At 28.7% G+C, this 16,941-nt stretch overlaps 1 protein-coding gene and 1 long non-coding RNA gene across 2 annotated transcripts; both read right to left on the minus strand.

The window, feature by feature from the left end:
- Nucleotides 1-393: 393 nt before the first annotated feature.
- Nucleotides 394-1,747, minus strand: LOC104647783 (uncharacterized). Its single transcript, XR_011221630.1, has 2 exons — nucleotides 1,639-1,747; nucleotides 394-1,509 (listed from the first exon to the last, which is right to left on the minus strand). It is a non-coding gene; the product is annotated as an uncharacterized lncRNA (long non-coding RNA).
- A 5,477-nt stretch (nucleotides 1,748-7,224) lies between these two features.
- Nucleotides 7,225-8,313, minus strand: LOC101256092 (nuclear transcription factor Y subunit B-4-like). Its single transcript, XM_004240487.5, has one exon. It carries the CDS (start codon nucleotides 8,235-8,237, stop codon nucleotides 7,650-7,652), a length of 588 nt encoding a protein of 195 aa, XP_004240535.2. The 5' UTR covers nucleotides 8,238-8,313; the 3' UTR covers nucleotides 7,225-7,649.
- Between the last annotated feature and the right edge of the window lie 8,628 nt (nucleotides 8,314-16,941).

Here is a 16,941-nt window from a genome sequence, read left to right on the forward strand (position 1 = left end):
AAAACGGAAGAACCAGTAAGACCCGATTCCAAATCGGTTGCTAATGGATCGGGCGGAACAGGGAGACTTTTCCGATAAAACCGGTCCGGTAATATTCGGTACCGGTAAGAAAATCCGGTAAGAAAAAATTGATACTGATCCGGCTACCGATAAAACCGGTCCTGTTGACCCGATCCCGTCCGTTTGCCAGTCTTAGAAACACGTACAAGAGTGACATTGCTCATAATCATTTTTTTTTTACCGTAATAGTAATGTTTTCATAGACAAAATCAAAAAACCTTCACCTATTTCAGTGACACTCTATGTTCCACCATGCATTTTCAAGTGAGCTAGTCCGGTAGTAAATTAAATGATAAAAGTCATATCTTATAGCATAATTTTTTCTTTGATTCACAGTCGAAAAAAACTTCCATTTCTAATACTGATAATAGAATATAGCTAGGTAGACTTCACCTCTACTTTAGAAGAGGTTATTTTCGATACATCCTCGATTCAACAAAATCCGATCTAGAAAAAATTATAAACGTACAAACAAGAAAAAGGAGGATTTATTTCTCATACACGCACTTACATGTTAGATGTCTTTGCCCTTTATATGATCAACTTTGCAAGAATTCTCCCTAAACTTTCTAACTCCACAACACCTCTCAATGATGCAATTATCAAATATATGAGTTGTTTTTGGATTAGGACCATGAGTAATCACACAAGTGTAGTCCTCTGAACTCTCCATTTCATCTAAATCCTCACAAGTATTATTTTTCACCTCAATTATTGAACAAGGGATTTCTATTTTTAACTTTGCTCCAAATAGGACATGGAACTTTTCACTAGTTACTTTAGGATCAATAAGAGCAAGTCCAATACTTTCTGATTCCATTTTGCTATTTGGATGCTTTTTAGTGATGGGGTTTTGTGATTTTCTATCGTAACTAAGACTTGTTTGAAACTGAGACGTGATAATTTCTGATTTCAGTTCGTTATTTGGAGGTCTTTTAGTGAAGGGGTTTGGTGGTTTTCTATCATAACCAAAAGGGCTTCCAAGATTGTGATTTTGCATGCCATCAAGTGTTGAATTTGAGTTAACAATGCATTCAACATCATACAGTTGATCCTGACTTGTTTGAAATCGAGGCATGATTTTTGGAGTTGTATTAATAGTTGGAGGATTTTTAGTGATGGGGTTTGGTGATTTTCTATCATAACCAAAAGGATTCCCAATATTAAGATTTTGCATGTCATCAAGAAGGGAATTTGGGCTACTGATAATTTCAGTATCATATAGTCGATCCCGACTTGTTCGAATAGTCCCGATATCAGATAAACTTCTGGTCAAAAGGCCATTAAAGATTCTTGGAGAACCTAAGAAGGATGAAATTGGTTTATTTGTGTGATTTTGTGTGAAATTTTGAGATGGACAATTAGAACTCTGATTATCCATAAATGAACCTTTGTTTAATTTGCTAATTAATTAGTAGTCATGATCCCCTTTTCTTGATTTGAAGACGCCTGCATATTAAAAAGCAAGTCATGTAAAAAAGTTAAAATTAAATAATTTTAATATATATTAAACAAGTAAATTTGAGATAAATAAAATATGACAATTATTTTGAGACCAATGAATAATAAGAGATTTACCAAAAATAGCTACCAATGTCACCTTCCATGAACTCTTAAAAACAAAAGAACAGAGTATGATTTTTATTTTTTTTGGCTAGAGAGTAGGCCCTTTGAAAGATAGCTAAAGCTCCAAATTTATATCCAACAATCTATTTTACAAAACATTAATATATATCAATGGTATAAATTATATTATTTTTTTAATAAATTTTAATTTTGCTATTCTGAAAAAGGTGTTTGTGTATTTTGAGTTGATTTAATAATGTTTGTACTTATCTTTTGTCATCATTTCAAGCATTTTGGACTCATTCTACATTTGTCTGCTTTCATGTGCCGATAATATTTAATGGCGGTTTCAAATCATAGTGTATAAATTTTATATTTTTATATCCAGAAATTTAATAAGAATTAGGAGTGTTTTGATATGAATATTTAATGGCGGTTTCAAATCATAGTGTATAAATTTTATATTTTTATCCAGAAATTTAATAAGAATTAGGAGCGTTTTGATACGAAGAAAAATATTTTTTAAAAATATTTTTAATTTTTTATGTTTAATTAGAATAAAAATTTTGAAAAATATTTTTTAAATTAATTTATTTTTTTAAAATTAAGAAAAATGACTTTCCTTCAAAAATTAAAGAAAATATTTTCAAAAATTTTCCTCCAATTTTAAATTACATTTTTTTTTTACAAAAACGTCAATTTTAAAAAAATATTTTTAATTTTAAAATTTTATTTTTTCACCTGATCCCTGATCCCCCACCCACCAGTCAACCCTCCAATCCCATCCCTTTCCAAAAAAATAATTTTATTTTATTAAAATATTTTTAACTTCAAATTTTTATTTTTAAACTCCTATCCACTATCAGCCCCCCATCCATCCTCAACCTCCAAAAAAATTAATTTTGTTTTCTAAAAATACGATCAACTTTAAATTTTTATTAATTCACTCCTACTCTATCCACAACCCTCATCATCACCATCACTACCGTTAAAAAATAATAATTTTATTTTTAAAAAATATTTTTAATTTCATAACTTATTTTTTACTCTAGTAAAAATAAAAAATGTCTCTCAAAAACATTTTTCATTCATAAATCAAACACTAAATATCATTTTTGGAAAATTTTTCCTACTCACCAACCAAACATAAGAAAAAAAGTCTAAAATCTATTTATTTTCCAGAAAAGTATTTTTCAAAAACACACCCTGTAATTTTTTATTAAATATATTAGTTATAATTTTTAATTTGAAAATCATTATATCATAATTTAAATTTTAAATTTTAAAATTTCGATTTGATAAGCACAATAGGATAATGATGTAAATATATATATTAAATTTAATTATTATTTTATTTATTTTTAAAAAACAGTGCTTTTTTCGTGCCTGCAAGATAAGTGAGATGGGTGGCAGAAAAGAGCAGTTCAAGATGGGGGTATATATATATATATATATATATATATATATATAAAATATAATTTCATATATTTTATTTGAGAAAATTAGATAAATTCATAATTTAAAATATTTTTATTTCACTCTCAGATATATTTTATTTTCTCTTGGATCGATCTATTTTCTCTTGGATACATATTTATCTCTTCTAATATGTCATTTGCAATGTATTAAAAAATCAAATAATATATTCGAAAGAAATGAAAAATTCAAGATTTTTTTGTAATTGAGAAAGTTTCTCAAATATGATATAATTAGCCTCCAAAGATATGATATATCTATACTTTATATTATTTTTTTCTTTAGTAAAAAATTTCAATATATTACTTTATAATTTATTTCAAAAGGTCATACAACATAAGTGTGTTGTTTACAACCTTTGAGAAAGTTAATTCTAAAAAATTCTTTGTAGCAACGAAATAGAGATTTGCTTTAAAATAAGAGCTAAAACATTTCATGTTCAAGGAATGTATAAAATTCATATATATCACAAGTGGTAGCTATTTTTCACAATGTTATTTATCTTGTTTTTGTGATATTTGTACCATAAACTTTTCATCTGATAAAATACTAATCATTAATCAATTAATTTGTAAAAATTGATTTAAAATCTTTCGAATCTCTATTGCTTCATCTTAAGTATGATGTTTTTGTATTTGACTTTATCGATAAATTTTGTGATACATTTTACTATTGTCTTCGACAAATAGAAATAGTTAAAAATTAATTTCTAACTCACAATAATATAAACAATCAAGAATGCATCTTTTTTTCTATATATAATAACAATTATCGTAATATTATATATTTATCAAAAAAACAATTTTTGTCTCCATAAAAATAAAATAAAAACAATCATGAAAGAAACTTTATTTCTATATATAATAACAATTAACCTAATGTTATATTCTAAATTTTTTTTGATACTACACTTAATATATGTCGTGAAAAAAACTCTAAAGTAACCCCCCCCCCCCCCTCCTTAAAAAAAAAACTAATATACTTTTTTTCAGATTTTTTTTTTAATTTTTTTTAATTTTCTTCCTCTATATTTCTAAACAAAATCTTTTTCTATTAAATTTTTTTTCTTCTTTATTTTTCAATTACTCATTTTCTTTAGTTTGAATTTCAATATTCATTAGGATTTGAATGTTAAATTTTCTTTGTTAAATAGTTTATCATATTTGATATTAAGAAAATATAAAAATGAAAATTTTATATTTTTTAATCTTTCAATGGATATATTGTCAAATTATTATTTTTTTGATAGTCAAATATTGTTCATTCTTTAAGTCACAAAATTTGATATTTTCTTCAAATTAATTAAAAACTATTGATACGTCATTTTAAGGACTGTTTTAATAATCAAAATATGAATTCAGTGATCATATTATGTAACATAATATTAAAAATATGTTCACACAATATTCCTTTAAAGTATTTCTAAAAAAAATTAACTATTCAAACTCATTTTATTTTAATTAGTTCAAAATTTTCTTTCTAAAATATATCGAAACACGTTTGTTATTGTTTGTAAGAAATTAATTAAGTAATAGAAACTCTTCATTTAAACAAAATTACAATAATATTCTTATGGGCTCATAACAAAAGTTATACATGTATGAATTCTTCTAGATTTTCATTTTGACACATTAATTATATAACTATTATTTTATTTTTAAATGATGTTAAAATTACTAATATGGTATTGGTCGTCATTCTCATGGCTCTTCTATATAATAGAAATCTATATATATATATATATATATATATATAGATTTATATATATATATATATATATATATATATATATTAAATCTTTATATTATAATATTTTAGTGAAATCAAATGAATCCTAAACTCCGTTTATAGGTTCATCGTTGTTTCAACTATTTGTTTATATTTAATAGTCGTTGTATTATTTATGTAGTTTTTATATATATTAATTTATTGAATTGTCATTTTATCAAGTTTTTACTTCTATTATTTTTTATGAACAGTTTTTATTGAGTTGAAAATTAATCGAGAATTATTTTCTCTCTTCTTAATAAAAACAAGATATATTTTATCTTTGCATATCCATTTTAAAAGGCTACATGCCTATAATGAGTATATTGTTATTATTGTGCATTTAATTGAGCTCAAATATAATTATTACTTTTTTATTGAAAACTTTATACATTAATATTTGAAATAAATATTCATACTATAATATAAAATTCTAAGTTTACTTACTCTACATCATTAATTTATTTTAGAGAAAAAGAAATAATTGCGTTACTTAATTCGTTCTTCTATTACTTGCTAAGTTTTATTGTAATCACTTTTTTTAATTAAAATTAATTAATTTTAATTTTTCATATAACATACTTAAAATAATAATATTAGAATATATTTATAATATTTTACATGTATTTAATTAATAATAATATTTTAAAATTATATTTTTATTTATTCTTAAATTTTGTACTAAATCAAAACCAGACGTCAAATAAAACCAAGAAAATGTTACATTTTGTGTTATGGGCTTACTGCTCGACATGACAATGGTCCGGATAATAGGAAGATTACAATGAGATATAGTTCACCAAATAGCCCACCAAAGCCTTATTAATAAAATGGATTTTCGTAAATAGTCATTATAATAAATTTAATTATATTTTATAGCTATAATTTATATATTTACGTAATATAGCTATAATTTAAATTTTTTCATTTGTATCATGCATGAGTTTATATAATTTACAAATTTCTATGATCCGCATGTATATTTGTATAATTGAGTTATTTTTGTACAAATTCGAAATAACGAACTTATACAAACAGAAAAATCTGAACTTTAAACAATTATACAAATTATATTATACAAAAGTTATGCAATTTTCAACCATACAAACGTGAGAATTATACAAACTCGAAATCGCACCCCATGTAATTATCATTGAATGTTGATCAAGAATGATAATTAACTAAAACAATAACTGTAATGACTAATTAACTAGTATATATTTACCTAACTACGTAATTTTCCCCATTAAAAACAAAAACAGTGCTAACAAATATATTAATTTATAATTAATAGTAGTGATTGATCACCACGTTATTTTTAGCATTTTGGGGTCATAAAATAGAATTTCATAATTATTGGTGATTTTATGTGTATTAGACTCTTTATCTGTGTGTTAATACTTGTTGATTTTTTAAAATTTAATGGACTTGAAAAAATGACATAATGATTAGATATTCTATGACAAAAAAAAATGATTTTCTTGGAATTTTGAGGTCATAAAACACGAATTCACCAAATACTTTTAATATGCAAACCGAAATGTTTATAAGATAATTTTGCCAGTCTTATATTAAAAAAAATATTGTAAATCTTCAGGAAAATACGTTCAGAGAATAATAAGACCTTAATATAATATAATTGTATCTCTGAAATTTCGAATATAGATTGAGGGGTACTCGTGCATGGTTAACATCAGAAGTTATGTTTCATTTGAATAAAATATTGAAATCAACAGATACATTGTAATTTTTCTTTCTTTGTCCCTTTCAATAATATTATTTATTTTGTTGGTCTTTCCACCTGTGAATCTATCCAAGAATGCAAAATCCTCACTTGGAGGGAGTGAAAACACTTCTTTTAATTTAATATTAAGATTTGAAAAGAAACTTTGATGAAGACTTTATTAGTGACAAACTAAGCATTTTTAGAATAATAAAAAATTGTGGTCCTGGATTCTAGGGTTTCAAAAATGAAAACTTTGATGATGCCATTTTACATGCCTAGTTGGCTTGTTGATACTTTTGTTTTAGTTTGTCAACTTTTATTTTGTGTCTGCGTCAGCTTATGTGCATTTTGATTATTTTATTTAGTATGTGCTATATTTCTTATCAGCAAGAGCAACAAGTAACTCTCATGACAATTAATATTTTTAAACGGATGAAAAAGAAAATCACTTAACCCTTTTATATCTTTGCTAAAATTTGACATCCTAATTTCTCATAAATTTTATTCATTTTATTAATAGCTAGATCACACCTTTTAATGTATGTCTCATCTAGTTTTATCAGCTTAGGAAGGATATACAGAAAATGAACAATAAAAAGAAAGGACACATGAACTCAACATCAACAAAATTATGACCAACTAGAAATGCAAGTTAAATTATTCATCAAAACACAAAAGTAGACTAACATTTCATAGTGTATATATCATAACTTAAAAATAAGTATTAAAGGTCTCATGTTCGAGCCTTATTAGGAATAGACTAACCTCCCATAGAGGAAGTATTTCTCCGATCCTATGCAGCGAGAATCCAAATTAATAGGGTCAGTAGGTTTCACACACAAGATGGTTAAACCCAAAGAAAAAAGAGAAGAAGAAGCCTAAAAGATAGAAGAAAAACAAGTTTTTTTCATGACAATTCGTCTAGACCAGAAACTCCTGGTAAATAGCGTTTACCCTTAGTGGACTTCACATGGAGCAAATCCAAATTACTCAGACTAGTAAATTTCACATATTGAACGGTTAAATAAAGAAGAAAAAAAAGAGAAGAAGAAGCCTAATAAGGCCTTGTAGGGAGAAAATTGTTTTCCCCCTTATGATCCATGATGGTGATTTTGAATGGAATTGTAGATCCCCTTTGTGTTAATTCATCATCATCTCTTCCCCTTTGATCTTCAATATTATTTCCAAGTCCAACACCTTTACTTTGATTAATTCTTTCACCTTCTAACTCTCTATACTTGTGCAAATACCTCTTCAATGGCTCAACATAATCATCAAAACCTAAACTTCCCAAAGCCCAACAAATATCATCACCATTCAAAGTCTTCCTCTTCTCATTGTGACACTTATCAGATGCTTCACCAGTCACAAAGCTAATAAACTCACTAACACATTCTTGCATAGTCTCTTTGGCTTCTTTTGAAATCTTAGCATTTGGTGGAAGAATTTGCTTCATAATTCTCCCAACATTTGCTATTGGCAACAACCTATCTTGCTCCTTATAAATCAATCCATCTTCACTAATTGAATTGTAATTAGAGCTTTCTCTATCATATTTAGACCTTAATATGTTGATATTATTATCAACCATTTTTTTTTCTTTTCTTTCTATAAGAAGAAACCTATAAGTACTTTGCTCCATTATGTGTAGGGTTTGTTTCTTTATAAGCACACATCCCTAATTTTATTATGTTTAAACAAATCGTTTTAATTTTTATATACTGACAGCGTAAACTATTTACATGTTGACGTGTGCTAATGATGTATTCTTTTATATTGTTTGTGTATATAAGTTAAATTAATTGATTCCTTAATAATTATATTGGAGTCGTGCAAAAGTTTAAAACTTGTGATGTATATCAGAGTTGTACAAAAGTTAAAACTTTATGATATTGCTGAGAGATATAAAATTTAAATAGCATCTATATGAAATGTAATGGCAGGCAGATTCTCGATATTGGTACAAAGTTAGGTAATATTTCTTATATGAGTATGTTTTTCAAGGATGCTAAAGATGATTTTCTAGACTTTGTTATGTGTGTATATAATATTGCTTCATCAATTAGTGATTATATGGTCCCCTCCCCCTTCCCTCTTCTAATTACTTGCTAATTAATCTTTTAAGTTGAAACACTATAGTTTGATAACCTACTTTCTTAAGTAGGTCTTGACAGGAAATTGTCACTTTGTTTTCCAAGAAACAAGGGAGGCTATAAATTATATAGGTTTAGCTAGATGGCATCCATGTGTTTGAATGTGGCAGGTAAAGTTGTTTAAATTAATAAAAAATTGACACTAATTATTGGTGTTGATTTAGTGAGTTAATTACTATCTCTTTAATTAACCCAAAAAAAAAAACTAATCACTCTCTCCCCTTCCTTATATTACTATCTCCTTCTCATGTTAGATGGACATCTTACCAATAAATATTTATCTCATATTACTTGATTACTTAATAAATTAGAATAAAATAAATTATTTTTTTTCATCCCTACAATCAATATGCCTTTGAAAGTTTCAACAAATTTTGAAGATTCAAAATTTCTTTTTTCAAAAGGCTAATTAATATGAACAAAGAACAAAATAGTAACGTAAATCAATCTATTAATGATTTTTAATAACTGTATAGAATAGAAAATGCTCGTCTAATATAGGACAGAGAGAGTATTTGTCAAGTTTTTGCTTTTTGAGAGTCAAACTACAAAAATTTTGACCAATATCTCAAGATGAATTTTTTTTAATCATATTGAAATTAGAAGAAATGCAACTTATAATATATTTTGTATAATTTTTAAGTATCTAAATTTTAAATATTAAATAGTATTATAATTCAACTTATCTTTAGAATTAGTGAAAATGACTCTAATAAAGAAAAATCATGACAAGTAAAAATAAATATAGTATATAAGTAAGAATTATTACTATAGTTGCCATCTAAATTACTCTTTCAAAAAACTTCAACCTCTGTCTCCATTAGATAATTCCAGTTCCATTTCTTATTCTTTTTTCTTCCCATTTTTGACTTGATTTATATTTGCATCAATATTAATATTTAACTCTTTCTGGCCATCGATTAACCTTATTTACTCAGAAAAAAATCACAATTGGGAGTACTACCCAACTAAAGAAAGATAAGAATTATCAAATTCTTGTTATTTTCAATGGGTTGTTTATCATATTTTTTTAATGTAATGTCACTTTGGATACGACAAGCTATATCACTCGAAAAAAATATGAATAACACACTATTATCGCATGTATTACATGTAAAACTATCTGAACTTCAATGATATGGAACTTCTTGTTCGTAAAAAATGTATACAACTTAAATAATTGTGAAAAGATTAAAATATAAATAAATAGTAAAGAGAATGAGCTAAAGAAGAAAGAAGAAAAAGATCTCGTTGATTTGATCTGAAAAATTGTTATCTTCTGTTTACAATGAGCTATTCTATATATACAATCTACACGTTATTAGTATGCACTAACTAAATAACAACCTTGTGGACCCTACTAGCTAACTAACTTTCCTACTAATCAACATAATTAATTAACTAATTACATAAGGAACTATTTAACCAATTCCTTCACTCTCCCTCAAGCTTGATCTATTGAGCAAGTTCAAGAATCCAAGCTTGGCAACAAGTGCTTCATGTTGTGATCTTCCAAGTGCTTTTGTTAATAAATCTGCTTGTTGTTCCTTAGTATGGATGTAATTTGTCTTGATGAATCTTGCTTGAATCTTCTATCGGATGAAATGACAGTCTATTTCAATATGTTTAGTACGCTCATGGAATACAGGATTAGCAGCAATTTGTATAGCTGTTTTATTGTCACAATAAATGTTGGCTGGTCCTAACAATTTAACCCCCAATTCTTGAAACAAATTTGTAACCCAAACTATCTCTGTAGTCAGTGCTGCTAGACTTCTATACTCTGCCTCTGCAGAACTTCTGGAAATTGTATTTTGTTTTTTAGACTTCCACGAGATCAAGGAGTCACCAAACTTCAAAATAAAATTAGTAACAGATCTTCTTGTATTTGGACAAGTTGCCCAGTCTGCATCACAGAACCATGTAAGTTGAGGCTTTTGATTTGAACTCAACAATAACCCCTTACCTGGATCACCTTTAATATATCTTACTACTCTTAAAGTTGCATCCCAATGTGAAACCTTTGGTTTCTGCATAAACTGACTCAAAGATTGTACTGCAAATGCTATAACTGGCCTTATGTTAGTAAGGTATAATAACTTGCCAATCAGTCTTTCATATCTGTTTACATCTTCACACAAATCATCATGTAAATCAACACTTTGGTCATACTCCACACTAGTCATCTTCATGTTACATTCTAGTGGTGTAGGAGCTGGTTTAGCAGCTGATAATCCTACCTAAGATATCAACTCAAGGAATATTTTCTTTGATTCATCATTTTCCCTTTATTTGATCTAAGAAATTCAATGCCCAAGAAATACTTAAGCTCTCCTAAGTCTTTAATCTTGAAGTGAACATGTAATACATATTTGGTCTCTTCTATCAATTCAACATCATCCCTGTAATCAACAGGTCATCCACATATACTAAAATAATAACCAGCTTAGATCCTCTCCTTTTAGTAAATAAGGAGTAATCTAGATGACTCTGAGTATATCCAGAATCACAAAGTGCAGTTGTGAGCTTTGCATTCCATTGTCTAGAAGCTTGTTTGAGTCCATAAACAGACCTAATCAGCTTGCAAACAACATTCTTCCTATGTGGTTGAAATCCTTTATGCAATTCCATATACACTTCTTCAAACAAATCACCTTGTAAGAAACCATTGTAAACATCCATTTGGTAAATAATCCAATGTTCAGAAGCAGCTAATGAGATTATAGATCTAACTGTAACCATCTTCACCACTGGTGAAAATGTCTCTTGATAATCAATTCCGTCAGTCTGATTATATCCTTTAATTACCAGTCGTGCCTTAAATCTGTCAATTTGCCCATCAGCTTGATACTTAATCTTAAAAACCCATTTACATCCAATAACAGGCTTGTGTGTTGGCATGTTTACTAACTTCCAAGTTCCATTATCCTCCAGTACCTTGATTTCTACTTTCATTGCATCTACCACCTTTGATCCTTAATTGCATCTTCATAACTCCTTGGTTCAATCTCTGTGGAAAATTTGGACAAATATGCAGCATAAGATGGTGAAATATGATGATATGAGACATAATTTCCAATTGTATAAAGTTGGTTTGGATCTGATACTTGCTTCACATAGTCCTTCATACATATAAGTGGATGTGATCTCCTAAGTGACTGTCTAATCCCTCCTTCTGTATTGACTCCTTCTACATTAATATTATGATCAACATGATCATTTCCTTCAACTGAATTCCCTCCTTCTGCTGCAACATTATGATCAACCTGATCATTCCCTTCAACTATGGTCATGTTCTGTACGATATTAGGCAATATCTCCTCATGTGGGAACTGATGAGTTGTTTCGTGGAACTCATCATCATGAAGTGTCTGATCATTAACTGAAAATAGGGGTAACTGTTTGTTACTGATCTGTTCATAAGGAAATATATTTTCCTTAAAAACAACATCTCGACTAATCAACATCCTTTTCTGACTCAAATTATATAATATGTATCCTTTCTGAGCAGTTGCATAGCCCAAGAAAATACAAGCATCTGCTCTTGGGGAAAATTTGTCAATTTTAGGCAATCTTGTTGCATAGCACAAACAACCTAAGATCTTCAAACGATCCAGCTTAGCTTTCACCTTATGAAAAAGTTCATAAGGTGTCTTTTCCTTCAGTATTGTTGTTGGCAACCTGTTTATCAAATACACAGCTGCAAGAACACATTCTCCCCAGAACCTAAGAAGAATGTGTCCATGAAATCTGAGTGCTCTAGATAATTCAAGAACATGTCTATGTTTCCTCTCTGCCACTCCATTTTGTTGTGGAGTGTATGGACAACTACTTTCCTGAACTATCCCTTGTTTACTAAACAATTCAGTGCATTCTTTGTTGAAAAATTCAGTTTCATTATCAGATCATACCCTTTTTACTTGTTTCTTAAATAGAGTTTGAACCAATGAAAGAAATGATTGTAAGATATGAAACACATCACTCTTAAATTTAAGCAAATACACCCATGTCATTCGAGAATTATCATCAACAATTGTCAAGAAGAACCTATAACCATTGTGAGTTATCACTTTGTATGGTCCCCAAACATCTAAGTGAATCAAATAAAAAATAGAAGCACTTCTAAAGCTTAAGCTGAAAGGAAATCTGGTTTGTTTTGCTAATGGACACACAGGACATTTATTACAAGAATCATCTAAATCAGTTGAAGATAATGGCAATTGTTTCAACACCTTGGCAGAAGGATGATCTAACTTGTTATGCCATAACAATCTACTATCAAGTTTTCCATCTTGTGCCATCAGTAACATCTCATTTGCTGTGTTTTCTCCATGTGTTGGTTGATTTGAAAAGTAATATAATCCATTCAACTCCTTACCAATCCCCTTCACCCTCGCATTTGAGAGGTCCTGGAAAATAACAAACTCAGGAAAAAAATTTACTGAGCAATTTAATTGTTCGGTTATTTGAGTTACAGAGAGTAGATCACAATTAAAGTCTGGAACCACCAAGACATTTTTTAGTGTTTCGCCAGTGTTTATGTCACAATTCCCAGTATGTGTTACTGTAGTAGTCTCTCCATTTGGTAGATATACTTTTCTACCTATGCAATTCCTACTATGAGTTAATCTTCCTAGATTAGAAGTCATGTGACACGTAGCCCCTAAGTCAATTATCCATCTTCTTTTTAATCTTCCTAGCTTAGAAGTTATGTGACACGTAGCCCCTAAGTTAATTATCCATCTTCTTTTTTCATCATTCAAAAAAAAGCTTGAGTAATTGAACTCATTCCTGGCATAGCTACATTTGCCACAATGTTATCAGCTGCTTGTCCTTCTTCTTTCTCCAGCATATGCATAATTCTTTGGTATTGCCTTTGAGTGAAATTAGGATGAGTTCCCAAGACTCCTGATCCAGATGCATTATTATTAGAATCCTACTCATATCTTGCATTACTCAAGGCTCTTAAACCAAATACATCAGAATCCTTCTCATATCTAACTTGGGTAGCTAGAGGTTTGTCATTGATCTGTGATCCCTACATCTGACCAGTTCCTCCCAAATCAACTCCTGATCCATTCTTCTTCTTAAACTTCCAATCGGGTGGATATCCATTCAATTTGTAACAATTCAATTTAACATGTCCCTATAACTTGCAATAATCACAAAATTGATCCCGATTCTTCTTCTGCTGCTGAAAATTCCTTGTGTCTCTTTGATAGGGTCCTTTTCCTGCATATAAGGCTTTTGAATCTAATGATTCTCTACTAGAATGAGTTTCTGCAGTTTTACGCTGACTTTCATCTGCCATTATCATAGCATAAGTTGTGCTCACACTTGGCAGTGGATTCATCATTAAAATCTGACTTCTCGCTTGACTATATACTTCATTCAATCCCATCAAAAATGCAAATAACCTCAAGTATGTTGTGTGATCTACATATGTCCTCGATTTATCAGAGTTACATGATGGTGGAGGGACAAATGCATCAAACTCATCTCATAGTAATCTCAATTTTGTAAAATAGTTAGAAACAGTTGAATCACCTTGATGAATTGTACAGATTTCTCTGTGAAGTTGATAGATCCTTGATCCATCGATTTTGTCAAATCGCTCTTTAAGATCCTTCCATACAGTTGCTGCATCATCTGCATACATAATCCACTAAATAATTCCTTGGAGACTGTATTCATAATCCACGCAAGTACAAAACAATTGCATTTTTCCCACTGCTCTTCAAATTCCATTTGATAATCACTACGTCTACATGTTCCCAACACAAACCCTAACTTGCTCTTAGCTCGAAGATTCTTAGCATAAATCTACTATATATAGAGTAATTTTCTGTTCTTGTGAGCTACACTGTGGTAAGAACACATCCAGGAGTGTCTGAAGGATGAAGATACAGGGGATGATTGTGTTTTTTCTCGATTTCATCCAATGTCTATGTTCTGACTGCAGTTGCAATAATTGATTCTCCGTTGTTCACCATTACTTCTGCTTCCACCATATGTTTTCAATGGCAGAATTACAGGATCGATACTTCACGCAATTGAATCAAACTCGATTCACTGCTCTGATACCATAAAGAAAATGAGCTAGAGAAGAAAAAAGAATGAGCCGAAGAAGAGGAAAGAAGAAAAAGATCTCATTGATTTGATCTAAAAAATTGTTACCTTCTGTTTACAATGAGCTATTCTATAGATACAATCTACACGTTATTAGTATGCACTAACTAATTAACAACCTTGTGGACCCTACTAGCTAACTACCTTTTCTACTAATCAACATAATTAATTAACTAATAACATAAGGAACTATTTAACCAATTCCTTCAAATAGCGGTATTCAAACAGACTGTCATGTGAAATGAACAAATGGGACAACATGACATCTCATTTTACTAATTGGCAACATATAGAAACCTTTTATTTTCTTAACAAATTTTTTTTTTTAAATTTAATTTTGCAATTAGTAGCTCACGTATTGGGAAGTTTATTTTTTTAAAATTAATTTAATAATTTTAAGAGGTGGCAGCATGATGACCTTTTTTATCTGGAAGTGGTTTTTTCTCCCTTTTTTCTCTTCTTTCCCGTCCATATGCAATTCTTTTGAATCATGCTTTTATTTATTGATTATCTTCTTCATTATTTTGAAGAAAAAAAAAGATGATTTACTTTCTTGTTGATTAGTTTTACATATTGAATTTTATAAAAACATTCTTCATAGTGTTCTCTTTCGCTTGTAAATGCTTGATGGTTTGTTGATATTTACCCGTCAACTTCCCTAATTGTTAGCCTATGTTTGATCCCCTCTTGTATTGTTGTTTGTTTTGGGTGGTTTAATTTTGAAATTGAAGGTTATATCTAATTTAGGTAAAAAAAAATTACGTAATAGTTTTTAATTATGAGTATCAATTGTCATGTTTAAGAAAGTAATCCTAGGATTATTCATAAAAATGGAGATTCTGATTCTAATTTTGTGGATTCTTCATCCATAACTCTAAATTTTATAGCAATCTAAGTTCTTATTGTTATTCGATTCAACTTGTGTATTTTGTATTGAGCATTTTATATTTCATTGGCAATCCTCATTTTCTGAAGAAAGAATCTAGAATGTATACAAATTTTGAGAGAATAAATACATTGATATGCATACATGATATTCATGATTAAATATATTTTTAATGCAATGTATACATATAATAAGTGAATGAATACATAAAGGGATAACATAGCTATAAATGTATATCTACACTACGTGAATGAATGCACCATTTTTCTACCTATATACACTCATTAAGTATAAAATTAAATTTTTTATTATCAAATAACGGACAAAAACTACATGAAAATATTTAATTTACGTTTTTAGGCGGTTACGTATTATATGTATATTTTTGTTTTTTCCGTTATTTTTATTGTTTAGTGATATTAGTTATACAAGGAAAACAAAAGAAACTATTAAAATGTCATTTAATAATTTGAGTAATTTTGTGCTTATTTTTTATTATATATTAAATGTTAATTTATGTTGAGCTATTTATTGCTAATAATAACAATCAATTGTATATAGGGAAAATTGTATATAATAGCAAACTAATAACCTAAATTAAATGGAATAGCTAGAGTTTGATTTAATTGCGCTCCATAGCAAACATTAGCTAAAATTTGCCAGCGTCTCTCTCCCAAAAATCTCGCTCGCCACTCTCCATTCTCACTCGCCTCTCTCGCTTTATACACAGAAGTGTATAATTCTATTTCTGTTTTGTATAAAGCGAGAGAAAATTGTATATACACATGCAAAAATGTATATCTTTGTGTTATACACTTAATTATACAATTTACAAACATTTTACTTAAAATATTGCAGAGAAAAAGTCCAACAAATTATACAATTGCGAGTTATACAATTGCAGTGAAATACAATTTTCTCTAGCTTTATACAACAGAAGTGTATATATTGTGTTTCTGTTTTTGTATAAAGCGAGAAAAACATATATCTTCTTGCTATACACTTATAATTATGCAATATACATACATTTTAATTCGATTCAACTGTATGCAAAACAAATTATACAATTGCAGTGAAATAGGCCAGCGAATTATACAATTTAGGCCAGTGAATTATACAATTGTATATGTATAGCAAATTATACAGTTTTATGTTTGCTATGGAGCGCAATTATGCAA

Source organism: Solanum lycopersicum, chromosome 6 (genome assembly GCF_036512215.1).
Source record: "Solanum lycopersicum chromosome 6, SLM_r2.1".
NCBI lineage: Eukaryota > Viridiplantae > Streptophyta > Magnoliopsida > Solanales > Solanaceae > Solanum > Solanum lycopersicum.